This window comes from Urocitellus parryii, chromosome 11 (genome assembly GCF_045843805.1).
Source record: "Urocitellus parryii isolate mUroPar1 chromosome 11, mUroPar1.hap1, whole genome shotgun sequence".
Classification (NCBI taxonomy): Eukaryota; Metazoa; Chordata; class Mammalia; order Rodentia; family Sciuridae; genus Urocitellus; species Urocitellus parryii.
In genome coordinates this window covers 12437289-12455639 of record NC_135541.1, presented here as the reverse complement: position 1 = coordinate 12455639, position 18351 = coordinate 12437289, and the positions used below count along the sequence as shown (strand labels likewise).

The 18351-nt window shown below is 57.9% G+C and overlaps 1 protein-coding gene across 1 annotated transcript; it reads right to left on the bottom strand.

Annotated features, from left to right (window-relative positions):
• Nucleotides 1–8471: 8471 nt before the first annotated feature.
• Pla2g2f (phospholipase A2 group IIF) lies at nucleotides 8472–14460 on the bottom strand. The gene is made up of 5 exons (XM_026413012.2): nucleotides 14345–14460; nucleotides 13670–13719; nucleotides 10222–10366; nucleotides 9300–9409; nucleotides 8472–8680 (listed from the first exon to the last, which is right to left on the bottom strand). The coding sequence occupies exons 1-5, from the start codon at nucleotides 14458–14460 to the stop codon at nucleotides 8472–8474; spliced, it is 630 nt and encodes a 209-aa protein (XP_026268797.1).
• Nucleotides 14461–18351: the final 3891 nt, after the last annotated feature.

Sequence of the window (18351 nt, the reverse complement as noted above, 5' to 3'; positions counted from 1 at the left end):
GAAGGCCACCAGCCCCTTGTCACTCGGCATCTGCTCTCCTGCCGTCCTTTAGGAAGCCATCTCTGATTATCCCCGACAAGCCACCCTTTGGCACTGCCACCTCGGTGCACCTTCTCCTCCAGCCCCTGAGGACGGGAGGTTAGAAGTGAGGCGAATTCCCTGACCTGAGGGCGCTTACACTCTGTAGATAGAGAGGGACCACCAAGGTCTCCTGAATAAGTGACCTATCCGGACAGCAGCCAGTGCTCGAAGCAATAAAGCCAGGGGTGGAGCAGACAGGAGCTCCCAGCCCCCTCCCACAGGGATCCAGAAGCGGGGAGCCCTACACTCTCCCCCTGCCCAACCCCAAATCAAGCTGCCAGGCAGACCTGGGAACCTGCCTACAACAGATCTACCTGGGAACCCTGGGGACAAAGCAGAAATATTGGGAAATGGGATTCTGGGAGCTACACCTGGTGTCTGGCTCTCACTTGCTCCAGGGCTGCCCCCTGGACACCCACAGGTAGGAGCAGCTTGATGCTGGTTTCGTGTCTTGGGTCAGGAGGACATGTCAGCACCCCCTGCTGCCACGTGGATTCAGGAAGATGCCAAGAAACGGGAAAGAGGGCATCAGAGGAATCCCAGATTTCCATCCACGTTTAGAAGGCTCTGGTCACTCCAGACTTAAATTCTAATAAACGTCCAAGTGATCTCATCATCGGGGCGGATTCTGATGTTTATGGCCCCAGCTGGAACTGTAGGTGGCAAAACCACCGTGATTGTCCTTGCCTCGGGATATCCTCACCTGTCACCTGCGGAGCTCAGCTTAAGAGCATGTGTTCCCAGCAAGAGGCCGGTCTCCCTTCCCACCTTGCATCTGAACCGCGGGTGATTCACTCAGAACGCAGAAGTGGTGGAAGTGACAGGCCCTAGGTCTCGGAGGTCCAGGGCACTTTGACTCCCTGGGACATGGGCTCCCACTGGGAGAAGAGGCCGGGGCTCACCTGCGGAGAGACGGAGCCCACCTGGATCAGGTACACGTGTGCGCACTCGCCCCAGGTCAGCCAAGCTGACTCTCCTCTGGCCACACACTCATGAGACAGCGTCACAGGGACAAAAGCGACCGCCCAGCTGGTCACAGCATGCAGAGCTGCGGGCTGCTGAGAGACTGCTCTTTTAAGGCAGGACGCTGTGGCGTGGCTCGTCATGTCTTTATTAAGTGGAGATTCCTGGGCCTCAGCACTGTGGCAGACACAGAGCCCACTGAAACATGGTGACATGGTCCCTGCCCCTTCCCTGGTAGGTGTGGGAGGAGGGGGTCAGACGTGTCATGAAACACACACGAGGAGCGGTGCTCATTTCCGTAGGTCACCCAACACATATTTATTGGGCATCTACTATGTGCCATGCATGGTGCTGGGCAACAGAGGTGTAAAGAACACACACACACACACACACACACACACACACACACACACACACGCTCCCGCGTGGGCATACATGAACAAAATTGGGTGTAAAAATCCTGGGGGAAATGCTGAGCCATGGTGGCTATCATGAGTTCCTGCCGGAGACAGCCAGTCAGCAGGGCTGGGAACCAGGGCCCCTGGGCTGGCCTGGCTCAGCACCAGGATCTTGCAGCAGCCTGGCCTACTTCCTCCTTCCCTGCCTGAACCAGTACAGAAGGGGTCACCGCAGAAGGGAAGCTGAAGCCAGGGAGCATCAGGGAGGGTCTGGGGGGTCTGTGAGAAGGACAGGGTGGCCAGGCGGAGCCAGCAGCACCTGCCCTGGAAAGTCCCGACCACAGCAGAGACCAGCCCCAGACAGGGTGAAGGAAGAGGCTGGGCGGGGAGGCTGGACTCCAACGGGAGATCCGGGCTGCCCCCAGGGGCCCCAGCACCTCGTCTGGTAGGAGAAAGGACGGGCCTGGTTGGGTGCAGCCTGTTGGTGTAGAGCCTGGTCATAGAGGGCAGAGGTGGGGCTGTAGAGGGCCGGCTCCATGCACCAGGAAATGTGGCTGTCCTCGAGTCACTCATCTGTGCTGAGGACAGGCTCCAGGCCAGGCCCCATGCTTCGGGTAGAGAAGTAAAGGTGCATCACACCCCGGGCTGTTGGACCGCAGGGTGGCGGGACATGGCAAGCAGGCTGGGCAACCCCGGGGGGTCCAGGAGCACAGGCCCTGTCCTGCACGTTGGGGAGGCTTCCTGGAGGAACGTGGGGCCTGACCTCTCCTCTGAGACCTGAAGGAGGAGCAGGCCTTGGGGAGGCCCCGTGGGGGCGGGCAGAGCCTCCCGGCCAGAGGCGCCCACAGCAGTCCCCTCCTCTGCCTACCTGCCTTTCCCCACCACAGCGGAAGCTCCTTCCCCATCTCGGCCCCTCCAGGCCCCAACCCTGGGTGTCCGAGTCTCCTTCTCAACTCCTACCACCAACTGTGGGACCACCTTCCCCTTTCATCCCGACTCCACATCCATAAAATACGAGGTCGAATGTTTACATGAAAAAACAAAACAGGAGGAGGAAAAATCTAGCCTCTGAGCACTTACCACAGTCTCTGAGCCCCGCCCTCCTGCCGGAGCCCGCTCACCTGGGCCTGGGTCACTGCAGCCGCTCTTCACGCTTCTCTCCGCAGCCTCCCTGCCCCCTCCATCTTCTCCACACAGCATCCCGCCAGCAGGATGCCAGGTCCCAAGCCACCCCTGCTCCTACCCGCCACACCTTGCCGTATGGCCAGCCTCCCCACAGCACTTCCCACTGTCCTCCACCTGTGTGACCTGGAGCAGCCAGCCTCCTGCCACCCAGGGTCTAAGCAAGATGGGCGCCTGTGACCAAGGCTTAGCTGCCAAGTGGAGGAATGGGGTGGTCGTGAGGACCTAGTGATGTCAGCTGCCGTGGGGCACTGCTGTGAGCTCCAACCACCAGACATTGAATTCCCTTTGGATTTTAACCAGCCACCTTTCTCGATGTCTGGGTGGGTAGAGCAATGGGCTCTCCGTGGAGGGTGGGGGTTGGGGCTCCACACCTCACGCAGGAGTGCCAGTCACTCTTTGGGGTAACTGTATGTGTGGAAGCCAAAGGAGGCAGAATTGCTCTTGCCTCATCCCACTCTGGGACACCACAAAGTCTGGAAGGGCCTGCGACCGTGGCAGGTGACAGTCAGCCTGTGAAGAGTGGGTGGCTGGGCCTCTGGGTCACTGAGTGCACAGGCTGGGGGCTCAGGCTGCTGGCCAGGCACTGCTGAGCCACTGAAGGGGCCCAAGAGCCTGAGTGAGGGAGTAGGGGAATCAGGACATGTCCCCAAGCCTCAGTTGCTGGGTCAGACAGCCTCCAGGGACTGAGAGCCCACGTGGAGCCAGGCCCTTGGGATTCCTGAGCAACCTGCAGGCCCGGGTGGTGAAAATCCCCAACTCACCAAGGCAGGAGGGGGCTGGCTCAGGGCCACCCGGGTGCAACCCTGTGCCACACCTTGAGCTCCTGGCTGTCTTGTTCCAGAAGAAACCAAGAAATGGAGATCCGTGGGGAAGGGCTGAGCTAGGAGGCTGCCCCCGGGGGCCTGCCGGGGGCCTGGTTCTGGTTCTGGAGGGCAGGAATTTCTCTGTGAAGTCGGGGTGAGCAGGGGTGAGGAGGCTGGAGCGGCCTCACGCGAGCCCCCACTCTCTGGGCCTCAGTCTCCTCACAGCAGTGAACGTCAGCCCCTTCCTGGGGCGCTTTCTCATCCACTGTCTTACTGACCACCAGGGGGACCCCAGGGAGTACTTCTCCCATTTCACGGAGGAACCTGGTCCCAGGGGCCAGCTGGTACGGGGTCAGCTGGGCGGCAAACCATGGCTTCTGATTCCCCGTCTCTCGTCTCTCGCTTCCCTTTCTTAAACGGCGAATGTTGGACTCGGAGCTCGCTGAGGTGAAGGCTCAGGGTCAGATGCAAACCTCCAAGACCTGGAGTCGTTTACTTGGCTTCTCTGGGCCTGATTTATAAGTGAAGCTGTGAAGAGCCTTGAGCAGCCCCGTCCCAGAAGCCACCCGAGGATGAGTGAGAGACAAGCTCAGGGCAGAGCTGGAGGGCAGTAAGCTCTGGCTGGTCTGTCTTCCTCCTGGGCCCTGGACCCCCTGCCGGCCAGGCCGGCCCAGCAGGGCTGCCCTTGGCAGGGTGACATATTTTGGTTTTGTTCTGCTGTGTGTTCTGCCTCCAGAGGCTGGAAGCCTTGGTATTTCTCTCCAGACTTTGCTTGTTGTCACAGTTGGTGGCATCAGCTGCTTGTTAGGAAGCCACAACTGGGGAAGCTGACAGCCGGTGTTGCTGTGCCAGCCTCCAGGAGGAATTCACGGTCAAGGCCAGGCCCAGGGAGCGGTGGCTCCAGGCCCAGCTGTGACCAGAGTCAGGTGAGGCTCCAGGGGCCTGATGTGGTTGAGGGCAGTGGGGTCCTTGGAACCTTCCTCTCTGCCTCCCTCCTCTCCCCCTCCCCTCCCCCTCCCCCTTCTCTGTCCCCTCTCCCCTCTCCCCTCCCCCCCACATAGAGGGAGCCAGGTTTTCTTGCTAAGCCACAGCTTTGGTTCTACCAGGTTTCCGATTTGTCATCCAGGAGATGACAGGCAATCCACCTCCTGCAACCCCTTCCCCACTTGTTCCTGTTTCCCAGTCTGACCTGAGGACCGTCTGTCCATCACACGACTGAAGGCCACCACTCATCAGCTCTGACATGTCCTACGTGCCAGACCCCATGCCGGGTGCTCCCTTTCCTGATGGTATTCTGTCCCCAACCCTCTGATGTGGCTTCATTATTAACCACACTGTACCAAAGGGAGAATATTGAAGCTCTGGTGGGGTGACAAAACCCTCCCAAGGTCACATGGCCTGGGAGAGTCAGAGCTGAGTGCCACCCAATTGATGCTTTGTGACAGGTGGCCTTGATGATGACAAGATGGCGGAGGCGATGGTGAAGATCTTCTTGGGCTCTGCTGGGCCTTGTCTTCCCCTGGGTCCCCCTTCACTGCAGGTCCAGGGCAGAGGGGCAGGAAGTGTGGACAGCACCGGTGGTGACCAATAATGTCCACGAGGTGTCGCCCAAGTCCTAGGAAACAGTTGGTTCTAAAGGAAGGTCTCCAAGCTGCCGATAGGGGAAAGGGGAAGGGAAGGGAGGAGTCTCCGCAGAAGGGAGCAGACAGACCTGGCTCTGGGTGGAGATGGCAGCCCCCAGGTCAGCAACCAGCCCTCTCCTCAAGCCTCAGCGAGGAAGACTCACCAACCTGGAAAGTGTGGCAGGATGTCCCCAGGGTGGGAGAGGCCCAGGGTGTAAAGCAGGGAGCGTCCCTTCAACAGTGGGACCTGTGCCCCTCCCTGGCACCGTCACCCCCAGGGGCAGCCAGATGTCTGCCGGGTTCCACCCTAAGGGCCTTTGGGGCACCTCAGGACTGCCACAGTTAGGGGCTCATCTGCTCCCCACACCACCTGGCACCAGATACAAAGGTCATGAGCTCCCACTTCTGCTCCCCTTCTGGCCCTGGGCTCCCCAGGGCCGAGGCTCAAGGCTCAGTCTTGAATGGCTGAGTGGGCTATTGGTACTGCCTGGCCCCCGAGTGGACAAACCAATGGGTGGCCCGGGCCAGGGCTTTCCACCTTTAAGGAATTCAGCCCAGGAGTCCCTCCTTCTTGCAGTGTCTCAGAAAAGCTCTGTCTACACGGCAGGATACCCAGGCTGCTCTGCTGAAAGCCGTGGGGGTGTGGGGAGCCCATTTGTTCAGCCTGTGTCTCCCCAGGGATCACCCCCACAGGTCCCCAGGGAAACCCATGGACCTGGAGAACATCGGAAGCAGCCCTTCTGGCCACCATACCCGAGGATACTCACACCCAGATGACAAGAACCTGAGTAGGGAGGGGACCCAGCTGGGACTCAGGACCTGCTGTCCTGCGCCTTCTCGTGTGGCTTCCCTGTCACTGACCCACTTCCCTTCTAAGAAGTGTTTGACCTTGGAGCTGATGAGGGACACCATCTCCTGCCCTCCCTGACCCCTCCCCCACTGGGCACACAAAGCCCCGCCTCCAGCTGTCTCCGTGGCTGGCACAACACGCCTGTGACCCTTCAGGCCAGAGGTGTGGTCCCATTTCACAGATGGCATAACCGAGACAGCAGAGCTGGAAAGAGAACAAGGTTGGCCAGTACCCAGGACCTCCTCACTCCTCCTCCCTGCCAGGCTGCCCGTCGTTAAAGAGGTGCCAGCCAGACGCTCAGGATTCCCAGCCTGGTTTATGGCCCGTGTGACTCTGGCAGGTTGCTTTCCCTCTGTGGGCCTTGGTGGCTCAGAGGAGGGGGTGAGGACGGCTGAAACTGGAAAGCCTTGGCCCCGTCTTGCTATCACTGCCCCAGGGCAGGACCACAGGCACGGCCTTGACACTGCTTTCCAACGTTCCCACCCTCTGCCTCTCTGTGCTGGAGCACTTCAGCCCTGGGCGGGGGACAGGCCATGTCAGCTACTGGGTTTGGGGGAATCTGTCTTCCAAGGGATGAAGACCCGGGAGGGGTCCCTGTGTCCCCCTCTCACTGCCTGGCCAAGGAGGACCCCACAGTAGGAAGGGAAGTCAGACACTCAGGATCCAGAGTGGGGTCTTTATTAATTTGCAGGGGGGATGCGGAGTCCTGGGGTGCTCTGGGGGCTGTGGCCTCCTGGAGTCTGGGGTGAGGTAGGGATGGGTGGACCCGTAGCAGCACACTCTCCTCCTGCACATTGGCCCAGCATCCAGAGGGGAGGGTGTGTGCTTGTGAGGAGGGGCCCGCAGGTCAGGGGTCAAGACCATGAAGGAGGCTCCAGGTACCCTGTCCTTGCTCTGCCCCTGGCCTGGTGGGAGCCTTGACCCAGGGCCTTGGGGGCCAGCGGAAGAGGGGTGGAGCAGGGCAGCTTGTTGGCTGGGCTCCTGGAGAGTAGACAAGGGAGATACACGTGACTAGGCAGGTCTGGCAGCACATGCAGCTGACCATCATGTCCTGAGGTGAGCCTGGGAAGAGCCCCCCCACACTGAGTGACCCCATTGCAGCCTCCCCCTTAGTCCCAAGGCTGCTATTCTAGAAGCTGCTGCTCGGTGAGGCTTCTGGCCCCTCCTGCCATCTCTTCCAGACATCTCTCCGGGCCTCCTCCCCCTGGCTTGGCTTTCCCTCCTTAGTGACAGTGGGCACTGCCCTGTGGGCACTGCCAGGGCAGGCTGAACTTTCTGAGGGTTGTTCCCAGTGTCCAGGCAGGCGGTCCTTGGGGTGGACATGGTATGAAGGTGGATGGAGGCTGCTGACCTTGAGGTGGAGCTGAGGGAATAAGTGACCACAGGAAGGTGCACCTGAGGGGACAGCAGTGCTAGGCACAGCAGAGAAGCCTCACCTCAGCCTGCAAGTCCCCAGGTCCACGGGTGTCCCCACCCCAGTGCCTCTCTCATTCCCGTCCCTTCTCCAGATACCACCCCTTCTACAGAGCTGGCTCTTGCCTTCTCTCCTGGCTCCCATCCCCCTGCCTACTCCCCCCACCCCGTTGCCTTCTGGAATTTTCTTCCCAGTGCCCTTCCTTTCCACCTTTGTGTCCCTCTTTACTGAGGTGGGTCAGGTGAGCTCCTTCCCCATGGACAGGACTCCGGACACCTGGCTCCCCTTGCACAGGGCGATGGGGTCCCTGACCTCCTGCCTCTGGTGGCTGCAAGTGAGGGCCTGGAGGCCGGGCCCTGCGTGCTCCCTGTCGGGCGCTCAGAGGTCCTCCTCAGGTGAGTGGTGTCCTGCAGTGAGGGCTGGGGATTTTATGTGCATGGGTCAGAGAGGCAAGGAGAGGAGCTGTAAGTGTTGCGGGCGTACCTGGGCGTCCCCATCCTGTCTCTGTGTGCTCAAGGGAGTGCCATCCTGCACCTGACGCCTGGCTGCATGTGGGCTCAGGAGTCTGCTCGGAGGCACTCTGAGCGACAGGGGTTTGGGGGCTGGGACCTGTCCTGTGGACCTGCACCCCTGTGTCACCTCGATGGATGTGGGGTGGGCCACCTGCCGTGTTAATGGGCTCTAGAGAGCCACAGGCCCCCAGAGCAGAGAAGAATCGTCCTGATCATCCTGCGGGGCTGGCCAGGGACCCCAGAAGCCCCACCTCACAGCCCTGTCCATGCCTGGGAGCTGGGTCCCGGGACACAGCCCAGCAGGTGCTGGAGGCCTGGGGGCCAGGTCTTGGAGGCTCAGAGAATCAAGCTGGGCTGACAGAGAGGACTCACTCTCACCTCCCAGCTCTTGCCTTCCACATCAGGAGAGACCCCAACAAGCCACACGCTTCCCACCAAGTCCAGAACCAGCACCAGGACAAAGTCATGTCCAGAGCTGGGCTGGAAGAGCCGGTGGCCACAGGCAGGGCCCGGTCTCCCGGTCTTCTGAGGCCAGACTTGCTGCAGGGCCCCTGGGCTCCTGCCCTGGTCCCATCCCTGTCTGCTCCATCTGTCTGGTCCCCAAGACAGAGCCTCTACCCACTTCGCTCAGACCTCAGGAGTGCTAGGGAGGGGCAGGGGTCACTGGGAAGTGGTGTCCGCAGATGAACTCTGGGGGCGGGTCATAGATGCTGCAGTTGGGCGTGGGGCCCTGGCAGTAAATGTTGAGGTAGCTGCGGTACTGCTCCCGGTACGTCTGGTTCCTGAGACACAGCGCCACGCTCTTGTCACATTCGCACGTCTGCTTGTCACAGTCTGTCTTGTTGAGCTCGCCTGGGGGGGGGGGGGGTGAAGGCTGTGGGTGGAGGCCTGGGACACGGGCACCTGGAGCACAACTCTGAGAGCCCAGTGGCCTTCGGAATGTGTTCTGGGGACAGTAGCACCAGCACCACCCGCGGGCCATGCCCCAGCCTGCAGGTCAGCTGCTCTGGACCGGGGCCTAGCCGTCCATGTTGTCACAAGCCCTTCGGGTGACTCTGGTGCAGGCTGAAATTGGGGAACCACTGAAGTTCAGCTCGTATAGTTGAAGTCCAGCATCGAATAGTTGGGGAAACTGAGGCCCAGAAATGGAGTTGGGTTTCCCTAAGTCACCCGAAGAAGCAAAGGCTCACCCTGCAGGTCATCGCCACGCTCCAGACCTCCTCCCTCCAGTCCCAGGGCCAGGACCCACACCCTAGAGGGAGTGATCAGCAAGGACTGTAGGGTACAAAGTAGCACTTCCTCTGGTTCATACTGGAGCTCCGTAGTACTCACACCTAGTGAGTGCTTATGCTAATTTTTAATTCTATGCTAATATTAATATTCTATGAACATTTACTTTTTGGTGTCCATGCATCCCGGGTGTGTGTGTGTGTGTGTGTGTGTGTGTGTGTGTGTCAGGGAAGGGACTCACTGCACACAATCACGGTGTCGTTCTCCATCGTGAAGTCGTAGTGGTCCACGTAGGGGCGGCAGCCCTGGTCAAAGAGTTTCTGGTAGCAGCAGTCATGAGCATGGCAGCACCTGGAGGCGGCAGAGGTGAGCAGGCAGGTGCTGCCGGCCCGTCTGTCTCCCCCCAGCAGAGACCTTGGGTCATCTGTAGGCTCCTGGCCCCAAACTCATCTGTCGGCCCTTCCTGAGTCCGACCTTTGCCGACTGCTGCCCAGAGTGGTAGTTATTTGCCTCAGCTTACACAGCCGGCCAGAGCTGGGGCTGGTGCCAGGGCTCTTGTCCTGGATTCTGCCTCTTTGTCCTATCCCCAGGGCTTCCCGAACGAAAGCCCAGGAAGTACTGCAGGGCGTGTGTGGCGGGGGTGGGGTGGATCGGGTGGTCCAGCAGCGTGGTCAGGGTGGAGGGAGAGGCCTGGGCTCTAGTGCGTGCCGAGGAGCTCTGACTGGACTCCGAGGCTAGGCCTGGCTGGGCCTGATGGCCAGGGAGGGGCGTGGTCTGGAAAGTCAATGGGCATTGGAATATCGAGGACAGGAAGCAAACGCAGAGTGGCTGTCCCCACCTTCTTATAGGACTGAAGTCATTGCCAGTATGCATTTATTAAGCTCCCCGTGATACTAGATTTGGTGCGGGCTGCTGTTGGGGAGATAGGAGCAGAAGCCGTGACTTTTGGGAGCCCCAAGTCTGATGGCAGAAGCACAGTCCAGCCCTCAGGACAGCACCCAGTCTGATGGAGCTGAGTGACACACCTCTTACCTCCCATGGGTGTTTGGGGTCATAGCAAAAGTTCTTTCCTTGGGGAGAGGCCCCTCTTCCTCCTCACAGAGATGGAGTGACCTCAGCTGCCCCACCTGGTCCCATCGGAAGCCCCGGTCTCCGGCACCTACCAGTCTACCTCGTCCATGGGCAGGCCGCGCCCCCCCAGCCCGCAGTAGCAGCCGTAGCCCACGAAGGACAGGATCGCGCTTCTGCCTGTGGCGGTCTCCACCATGGACTTGAGGTTGAGCAGGCTGCCCTGGGCTATGGACAGAACTATAAGAGAACCAGGGGCTGCGTGAGTCCCTGCCCCGTGACTGCCCCCCACCCCAGGGCCAGGGAGAGGACAAAGGAAGCAGGAAGAAGCAGAAGAAGAGGAGAGGCGAGCAGGGAATTGGAGGAGAGAGAAACCTACAAAGTCCTGGCCTTACCAAAGCTCTATAGCCTGAGAAACCAGACGTACAAAATCCTAAACCGCTCCACTCCCTGCAATCCTCTGTGTTATTATCCCATGGTATGGATAAGGAGACTGAGGCTGGAGCACTGAGTCACTTGCCCAGGCTTGTGTGAGAAGGCGGTGGAGACAAGTCTGTTCCCAGGGGATGAGGGTTCCTCACCCACATCCCTGCCACCTGGCTATGCAGATGCGTCATAAGTCCTGATAAGTCCTTCGCAGGTTGGAAGTATCATAAGTCAAAAATTCCTTTCAGTCGCCTATCCTACCAAACACCCCGGCTTAGCAACGGAGTCCACTGCAGGGCGGGTGCTTCCCCTCGAGGTTGGGGGCTGACTAGGAGGCACAGTGCTGTCCAGCATGTGACAGAGGATTGCAATGTGTGTCACTAATCTAGGAAGAGATCCAAATTCAAAATCTGAAGTATGGTTTCTCCTGAGTTCATGTTGTTTTTGCGCCATTGTAGGGCCGAAAAATTAAGTCAAGCCATCGATGGTCGGGGAGCATCTGAACACGGTCCTCAAAGGGCTGCCCAGCGCCTGGTTCCCTGGAAGGGGCTTTGCAAATGCCACATGCTGTTGTAAACCCCAGGGGTTCATTTCTGCTCCCTGGCCTCTTCCTGGTATTCCTTGTCAGGCCCCCACCACAGTCCTGGGGTTGGAGCATCTGAGGATTACGCATGCATGGAGAAAGCGCTAGTGCAGGGGCACTTCTTGCACCTGCCCATATGCGTTCTCCTTGCTGACCACTGCTTCCCTTCTCTCTTGTGGTCCTCGCTGGTGTTGGGCTCTGAGCCACATGGGCGGCTTCCACATGTCTTCCTGGGCTCCACCTACAGTTCTTACCTGGGTGAAGCCTCCCCACACAGCATCAGGAGAGCCACTCTGTCCCCATTTTATGGATCAGAAAACTAAAGCTTGCCCAGGTGTTGCAGGCTGGAAGAGACAGAACCGCAGCTGGGAGGCCAACCAGCACACAGTATAGAGCCTATCTGCACCCCCAGCCCCAGGCTCCTTCAGCTGCACCAGGGTCAGCTGCTCGGCTGAGTGCCCCGTCCCCTGCTCTCACCAGGCATTCCCACCCACCCTGCCCTGCTGCATGAACAAGGTGTTCTGGGATATCAAGGAAGCCAGGGATTTCAGACACTGGAGGCTCGACGAGTCCCCAGCCCACTCTTGCTTGCTTCTTGAGACAAGGTTGTTCTGTATCTCTAATGAGGAGAACTCACTACAGATGTGCCTTAGCGGGAAAAGCTCAGACTCTAGAGTCAGACAGACCTAAGCCAATCACTAAAGCTCCCTGGAGCTCCATGTTCCCATCTGTGAAATGGGAATAACAATCCTGACCATGAGAGATCTACAGGTCAGTGCCCAGCTAGTGCTGGTACACCCTGGCTACTCTCCGTGCCCCCCTCTTGGGGCTTGGTGGCCCCCAGTCAGGCCTGCTCAACTCTCAGAGGGTAGAGGCTGGGAATCCTGTTCCTCCTGAGTCTTCCTGGGTCTCAGTTCTTAGGTCACCATCATTATAGAGAACAGGGAGCAAAGAAAAGAGGGAAGACCAGGAAGAAATGAAAGATGGCTTTGAAGAGAACTGTGTGGCACCAGGGGACTATCTAGCCAGGACTGGCGGGGGGGGCGGGGGGCAGAAGAGGCCCTGTGTCCAGTGGGCTGAGCCCGTCCTGAGCTGCAGACCGGGCGCTGGCCTGAAGGTGCTGTTGAGGACAGCATGACGGGGGCTGGTGCTGGCCCCTCCCTGCCCCCTCCCCCTCTCTGCTGAGCCTTGCAGGATAAGTGTGTGCAAAGCGGCCGGGAGCCACCAGGCCGGCTGGGGTTTCTCCATCAGTCCTGCCCCCCACCCCCAGACAACTCACAACCTCCTTGAACCTCCCTTCCCAAATCTGAGAACTGGGGACAATGACACCTCCCTCATGGGTCCCTTGGAGGTTCAGGTGCCACCTTGAATATGTGTACAGAGCACCTGGCCCAGGAAGTGCCTCAAGAAAGGACCTGGCTGCCTTGGGTTCCTGGCTGCCCCCGTCCCCACCTGCTGCCCAGATATTCCCTGGGGGTCAGCACCAGGCTCCAGGCCCCGACCACCCGCCACACAGGGCGAGAGAGGAGTGAGGCACTTACCGGTCACACACAGGGTGGACTCCCTCACGCAGCCTCTACGCTCACACACTCTGCTTACACACTCACAAATACACATCCAGGCGCCTCACCCACTCAGCTTACACCTCTTACACCGACTCTTGTGCACACACACATGCCTGCTACCGGCACCTCACCCGCACACACCTGCACACAACCACACTCTAACGCATCACGACTGGGCTCACACACACGAAGCCACGACCAGCCAATCCCCGTGGTGTGGGTGAGCGCGAGTGGGAGTTTTCTAATGACAGGCCGTTTTCCCATGAGCCGCTAGTCCTTCCTCATGTCTGGCCACCTTGAACCTCATCTTTGTTTCTGGAATTTCTTTCTTTTCCTCAAACCAGGCTGTGTCCAGGGGTGTGAAAAGCCAGAAAGATAGTTCTGCTGACCTCCCATGCATCCGGGGCACCTGCCACGGGGATCCCTGTATGTGTGATGGGGTCTGATTTGCCTATGACAGTCCTGCAGGGTGGCTGCCCCCAGTCCGTGGTGCCTGGAGTACCGGCCTGTGAGAGAACCCCCACCGGCCAGGCGCAGACTCTGGGGACACACCACAGGGAACCCACCCTCGAGACACAAGAGGCTCAGGTGCCAGCCCCGACACACTCTGTCATGTGTGGCACACAGAGACACCCCCCTGTGCTCAGACCCCCCCCCACACACACACAGACAGACGTGCGTCTGGCGGCACGCTCACTCCTACGCACACCGAGGTACAGATCGCCCAGTGAACACTGTGTCTTACGACCTGGCTCAGCCCTGTGCCTGCCTCCCTCTGGCTCATAAATGCTGAAGGGCCTGGCGTGTGTAGGATGCCCAAGGAGTAAACAGCCCCAGGGGAGAGGGGGAAGCCTGACCGGAAGCCCAGAGAGAGGAAGGTGACTCAGGCCAGTGGAACAACAGGTGCCCAGGGTCACAGGAGAAAGACGGGGAGCCATCAAGGAGGGGTCTCCCAGGGCCTGTGCTCACCACCACCGGCCAGGACGGCGATGACGAGGAGCTTCACGCCCAGGCTGGACCTGAGAGAGAGGACACCCTGAGCCTCGGTTCATCTCCCCACCTTCCCGCAGTTCTGGGCCTCAGCCCAGGAGCCACCCATGCTGTCCCTCGATGCCCCAGTTACTGCCACCCCAGCCCTGTGACAGCATCCCACACCCGCCGCCCTGTGCCTCCTGGAGGAGCACACCCAGGGTGGCAGAGCCAGGATGCACCGGAAGCAACTTCCCTCCACGCCTCCGCTTCCAAAGCAGGAAGCCACAGTCTCAGACCAGAGCCACCCCCGCCTTCCACACTCCAGAGAGGCCTGGGACCCAGAGTCAGTGACCCAGCCTGGTGGGTCACTGACCCAGCCTGGTGGGTCACTGGGCAGCTGAAACCCACAGCCAGCAGACATGGTGGTCCCTGGATGGTTCCAGCCCTGACCGCAGGCTGATCCCTTGGCTTCTCTGGGCCTCAAGTGCCCTGTGAGGGGTGGCCAAGTGGTCCCAAAGGCCCTTCTAGTGCTGAAACTACAGGGACGGAGCTCAGCTCTGCACTCAAAAGCTCAGAGCTCCCGTTTGGGGAGAAGGGGATTCTAGGAGCCATCCCTCACCCATCCCAGCACCCCTCTGTGGAGAGTTCCATCCCAGGGCAGGAAGCACCCACCTGAAGGTTCTGGAAGGGGCAGAGGCCTTGCAGCTTGGACCCCTCCACACAGAGCGGCATCTAACCAGCATCTTCTTCCTGAACCCTCCGGGGTTGGCCTGCGCCCCATCTGCCATGCTCTGGGTTCTGGGGGACCAGCAGCATAAGTATTGAGAGGTCCCTGATGCATCCCTCAGATTCCAGGGAACAGGCCCCAGCTTCAGGCTCCTCGCACACTGACAGGGTAGAGCCAGGGCGATGCCCTGGGCAAGTGGCAGATGCCCTAGAAAACGGAGGCTCCACCTCCTCCTCCTCCTGCCACAGCCCTGCCCCGTGCTGCCTGGTGAAGTCCCACCTCCGGCGATCTCTGTCTGGCCTGCCCCTCTGGGGGGTTCCTGCACCTGACCAAGAGTTGGCCCCTCCCCAGGGATCCGAAAGGAAATGAGTCCAGAGGCCTCCCTATCCCCATGGGAAGATGCGAAAGTCTTGCATGATTTTTGTCAAAGGTGCACTTTGTTCAAGGGCAGCCATGGTGACAGGTGGAGGGACCACTGCCCCAGGGTTTTGCAGGGAGCTTCAAAGGAAAAGTGAGGGTTTCTAGCCAATGAATGGGTGGGTGGAAAATTACCAAAAGGAAATACCAGGGTCAGAAGGTTCTGGAAAATGACCTGATGGGCTTCTTGCTGGGCGACCAGACCTCACCAGGTGATGGTGGAAGCTGAGGAACTCACCAGGTGTGGAGAGTGATCAGGTACAGATTAGAGAGATTCCAGCCCAACAGACGGGGCAGGACTCTCTAAGATAGGGTGCCCGGGAAGAGGGGACCTGAGTGGAGTGTGACCAGGAGAGACTTTTGTCAGGGAGGCCTCCCGTGCACACGTCATGTCTGTACCCTGTCCATCTGGAGTGCACTTAATCCGGAATCTGCAGAGGACTCCCCGTTCACATCGAGAAGGGGGCTCCACTGCTCTGGAAGTGGGCTATGATTGGAGGGGCCCAGGCACATGCATCTGGCAGGAAGTCCCCCCAGCTCACATCTGGAGGGGTGAGCTTGCTTGGCTGCACCAGGGCCCCTCAACCTGGGCACAGCTGACCCTGGGGGTGGAGACCGCCTTGCCGAGGGGCAACCCAGCGCATCCTGGGAGGTGGAGCAGCACCTCTGGCCTCCAGAAGTTGCCCTGATCTCCGAGTTGTCACAACTAAAAATGTCTCTGAACATTGCTAAATGTGCCCTGGGGGGCACCAGGGCCTCTGATCGAGGGTTCAGTTGGCCCAGGAGTCATCACCAATTGCTCCTTGTTTGGAGTGTGGTGTGCATGGGAGGGAGGGGCAGGAGAGAAGAGGGGAGAGCCCGGGGCTCCAGGGGGTCCCCATTCAGACTGCATAGTCACACTGATGGGGCTCCAACCCCAGCACCCCACTTCCTGTCTGAGACCTTGGCAGGAATCCCCCACTGCTTGACAAGCCATCGTGAGTAAGGATGGCCCTGGCACGCCGGGTGTCCTGTGCTGTGGGGCGCTGGGCAGGTTCTCAGACTGCTGACAGGGGACCTTTCCCACCTCCAGCTTTGCCAACTGTCCTGATCCAATTAACCCACCTCAGGTGTCACTCATTCCCCCTCACCCGGCTCCCGCCTTTCCTCCACCCGAATGCCTCTGTGATGGAGGACCCTCTCCGTCCCCAGGAAGTTCTCCTGGAGGAACCCTCCCCAACCCCCTTCCAATCAGCATCAGGGAAGCTGTTAATTGGCACCTGCGGGCGCGTTCCTTTGCAGATACGCGTGTATGTTTGGGTTTGTGGATCTGCACACTTCCCTTAGACCAGGATCCTGGAGAACACAGGGGCCCCTATTTCCTCCAAATGCCCAGAGGTTCCCCTGGCCCCAGGGCTGGGAGTGGCAGGGCTGGTCTCTGCCATTGCTCCTCTGTCTGCCCAAAGCTGAGCTTCTGTGTTTGCGCACACCTCTTAATGAGATGGTCTTGCTCTGAAGAAGGAAGAAGCAGGAAGGAAGCCCCGGTAGAGTCCCCACACTAAGGTCCAGCCTCCAACCTGCATGTCACTGGGAGCCATCGAGATCCTTGTTAAGGAGGCCAACCTCAAAGCCAGGGACCCCTGAGAGCCTGTGCACAGCACCGCCGCCCCGTCATCATGTGGGATTCCCACCGGAGGTGCTGGACGGGCTGGTCCTCAGAGAGGCCCCATCCTCCAGGGGAAGGATGGGCTCCCCACCCTCCCCCCCCCCCAAGCACGTTGTGCTCAATAATGAAATAATAAACTGGTCCACCCAGAAATTCCACTTCTGGGATTGCAAACTAAGATACAAACCCGAATTGTTCCCAGAGACAGATGAAAAAGGACGCTGACTGAGGTGCTTTCAGAAGCACCCCCTCCAAAAATCAGAAACAAGCTAAGAGAGGGGATTAGGTGAGCAAATTATTAACGATTCATCCATAATCATGTTTTTTAAAAAAATATTGGATGATTAAAAAAAACAACCCATACCTGTATACACAGGGCAATGTCAATTTTTCTCTTTAGAAAAGGGAAGGATCACCGGGCGCGGTAGCACGTACTTGTAATCCCAACAGCCCTGGAGGCTGAGGCAGGGGGATTGTGAGTTCAAAGCCAGCCTCAGCGAAAGTGAGGTGCTAAGCAACTCAGTGAGACCCTGTCTCTAGATAAAGTATAAAACTAGGGGGTGGGGGTGTGGCTGAGTGCCCTTGAGTTCAATCCCCATCCCCACCCCCACCCCCACCAAAGAACAAGAAAAGGGAAGGGATTGGTTGCACATATGTAAAATTCATCTGGAGAGATAAATGTCAAACATTAGTAACCGTCATCTCTAGACAGCAGATTGATTTTGGGCTTTTATTTTGGGTTGTTATTTTAGTGTGAACAGAAAGAAATATTCAACAACGAACAAAAATGGTCAATGTCCTTGAAAGACATAAACTCATTCAACTGGAAATAGCATAGAGCTAGAACAGAAACTGAACCTGTATTTTAATTCCCACCAACAAACTCCAGATTCAGGTGACTTCACTGGTGAATTTGACCAAATACATAAGGAAGAAATCATACCAATTGAATTGGTTTGCTGGGCTGCCATAGCCAGGAACTGCAGGCTGTTCTGGAGTCCCAAGATCAAGGTGTAGGAAGGAATGATCTCATTCTGAGACCTCTGTCCTCAGCTTGCAGATGGCTGCCTTCTCAGTGGGTCCCCACATGGTCTTTCCTTCCTTTTGCCTCTTCAAAGGTCCTGTCTCCAGATGTAGCCACATTCTATGGTACTGGGCATAAGAGTCTCAACACAGGAGTTTTGATGGGATACAATTTAGCCCATAAAATCAATTATACACAAATTCCTAGTCATCGCCACTGTGATAACCAAAGTCAGATAGATATCACAAGAAAACTACAGACTAATTTCTCCCATGAACATAGATACAAAAGTTCTTCACAAATTGTTGACAAATACAAAAATGCTACTATATCATGATCAAGTTGGACTTATCCCAGAAAGGAAAAGTTGATTTTTATGTTAAAATTCAGTCAATCTGCATGTTTTGGTGCACATTTGTAATCCCAGATACTGAGGAGGCTGGGGCAGGAGGATCACAAATTTGAGGCTAACCTTGGCAACTTACTAAGAACCCTGTCTCGAAATAAAATGAAAAGGTTTGAAGATGTAGCTCAGATGCCCCTGGATTCAATTCCCAGAACTGCAGAAAAAAGAGTCAGTGATTGTAATACACCATATTAATAAACTAAAGAAGAAAAAAAATATGATATCTAATACACACACAAAACACAGCAAAGCCAATCGGCAACAAACGCCATTGGACGAAATTCAACATTCACTCCTGATAAAAAGTTGTCAGCGAACTGAGAGAGAAGGGAGCTTCTTCAGCTTGAAGCGGGCATCTACCATAAAAAACCTACAGCTAACGTGGTGCTTGATGATGATGAAATCCCATCCTTACCCCCACAAGACCAGGAATTGCTAAGGTCGTCCACCCCATCCTTCC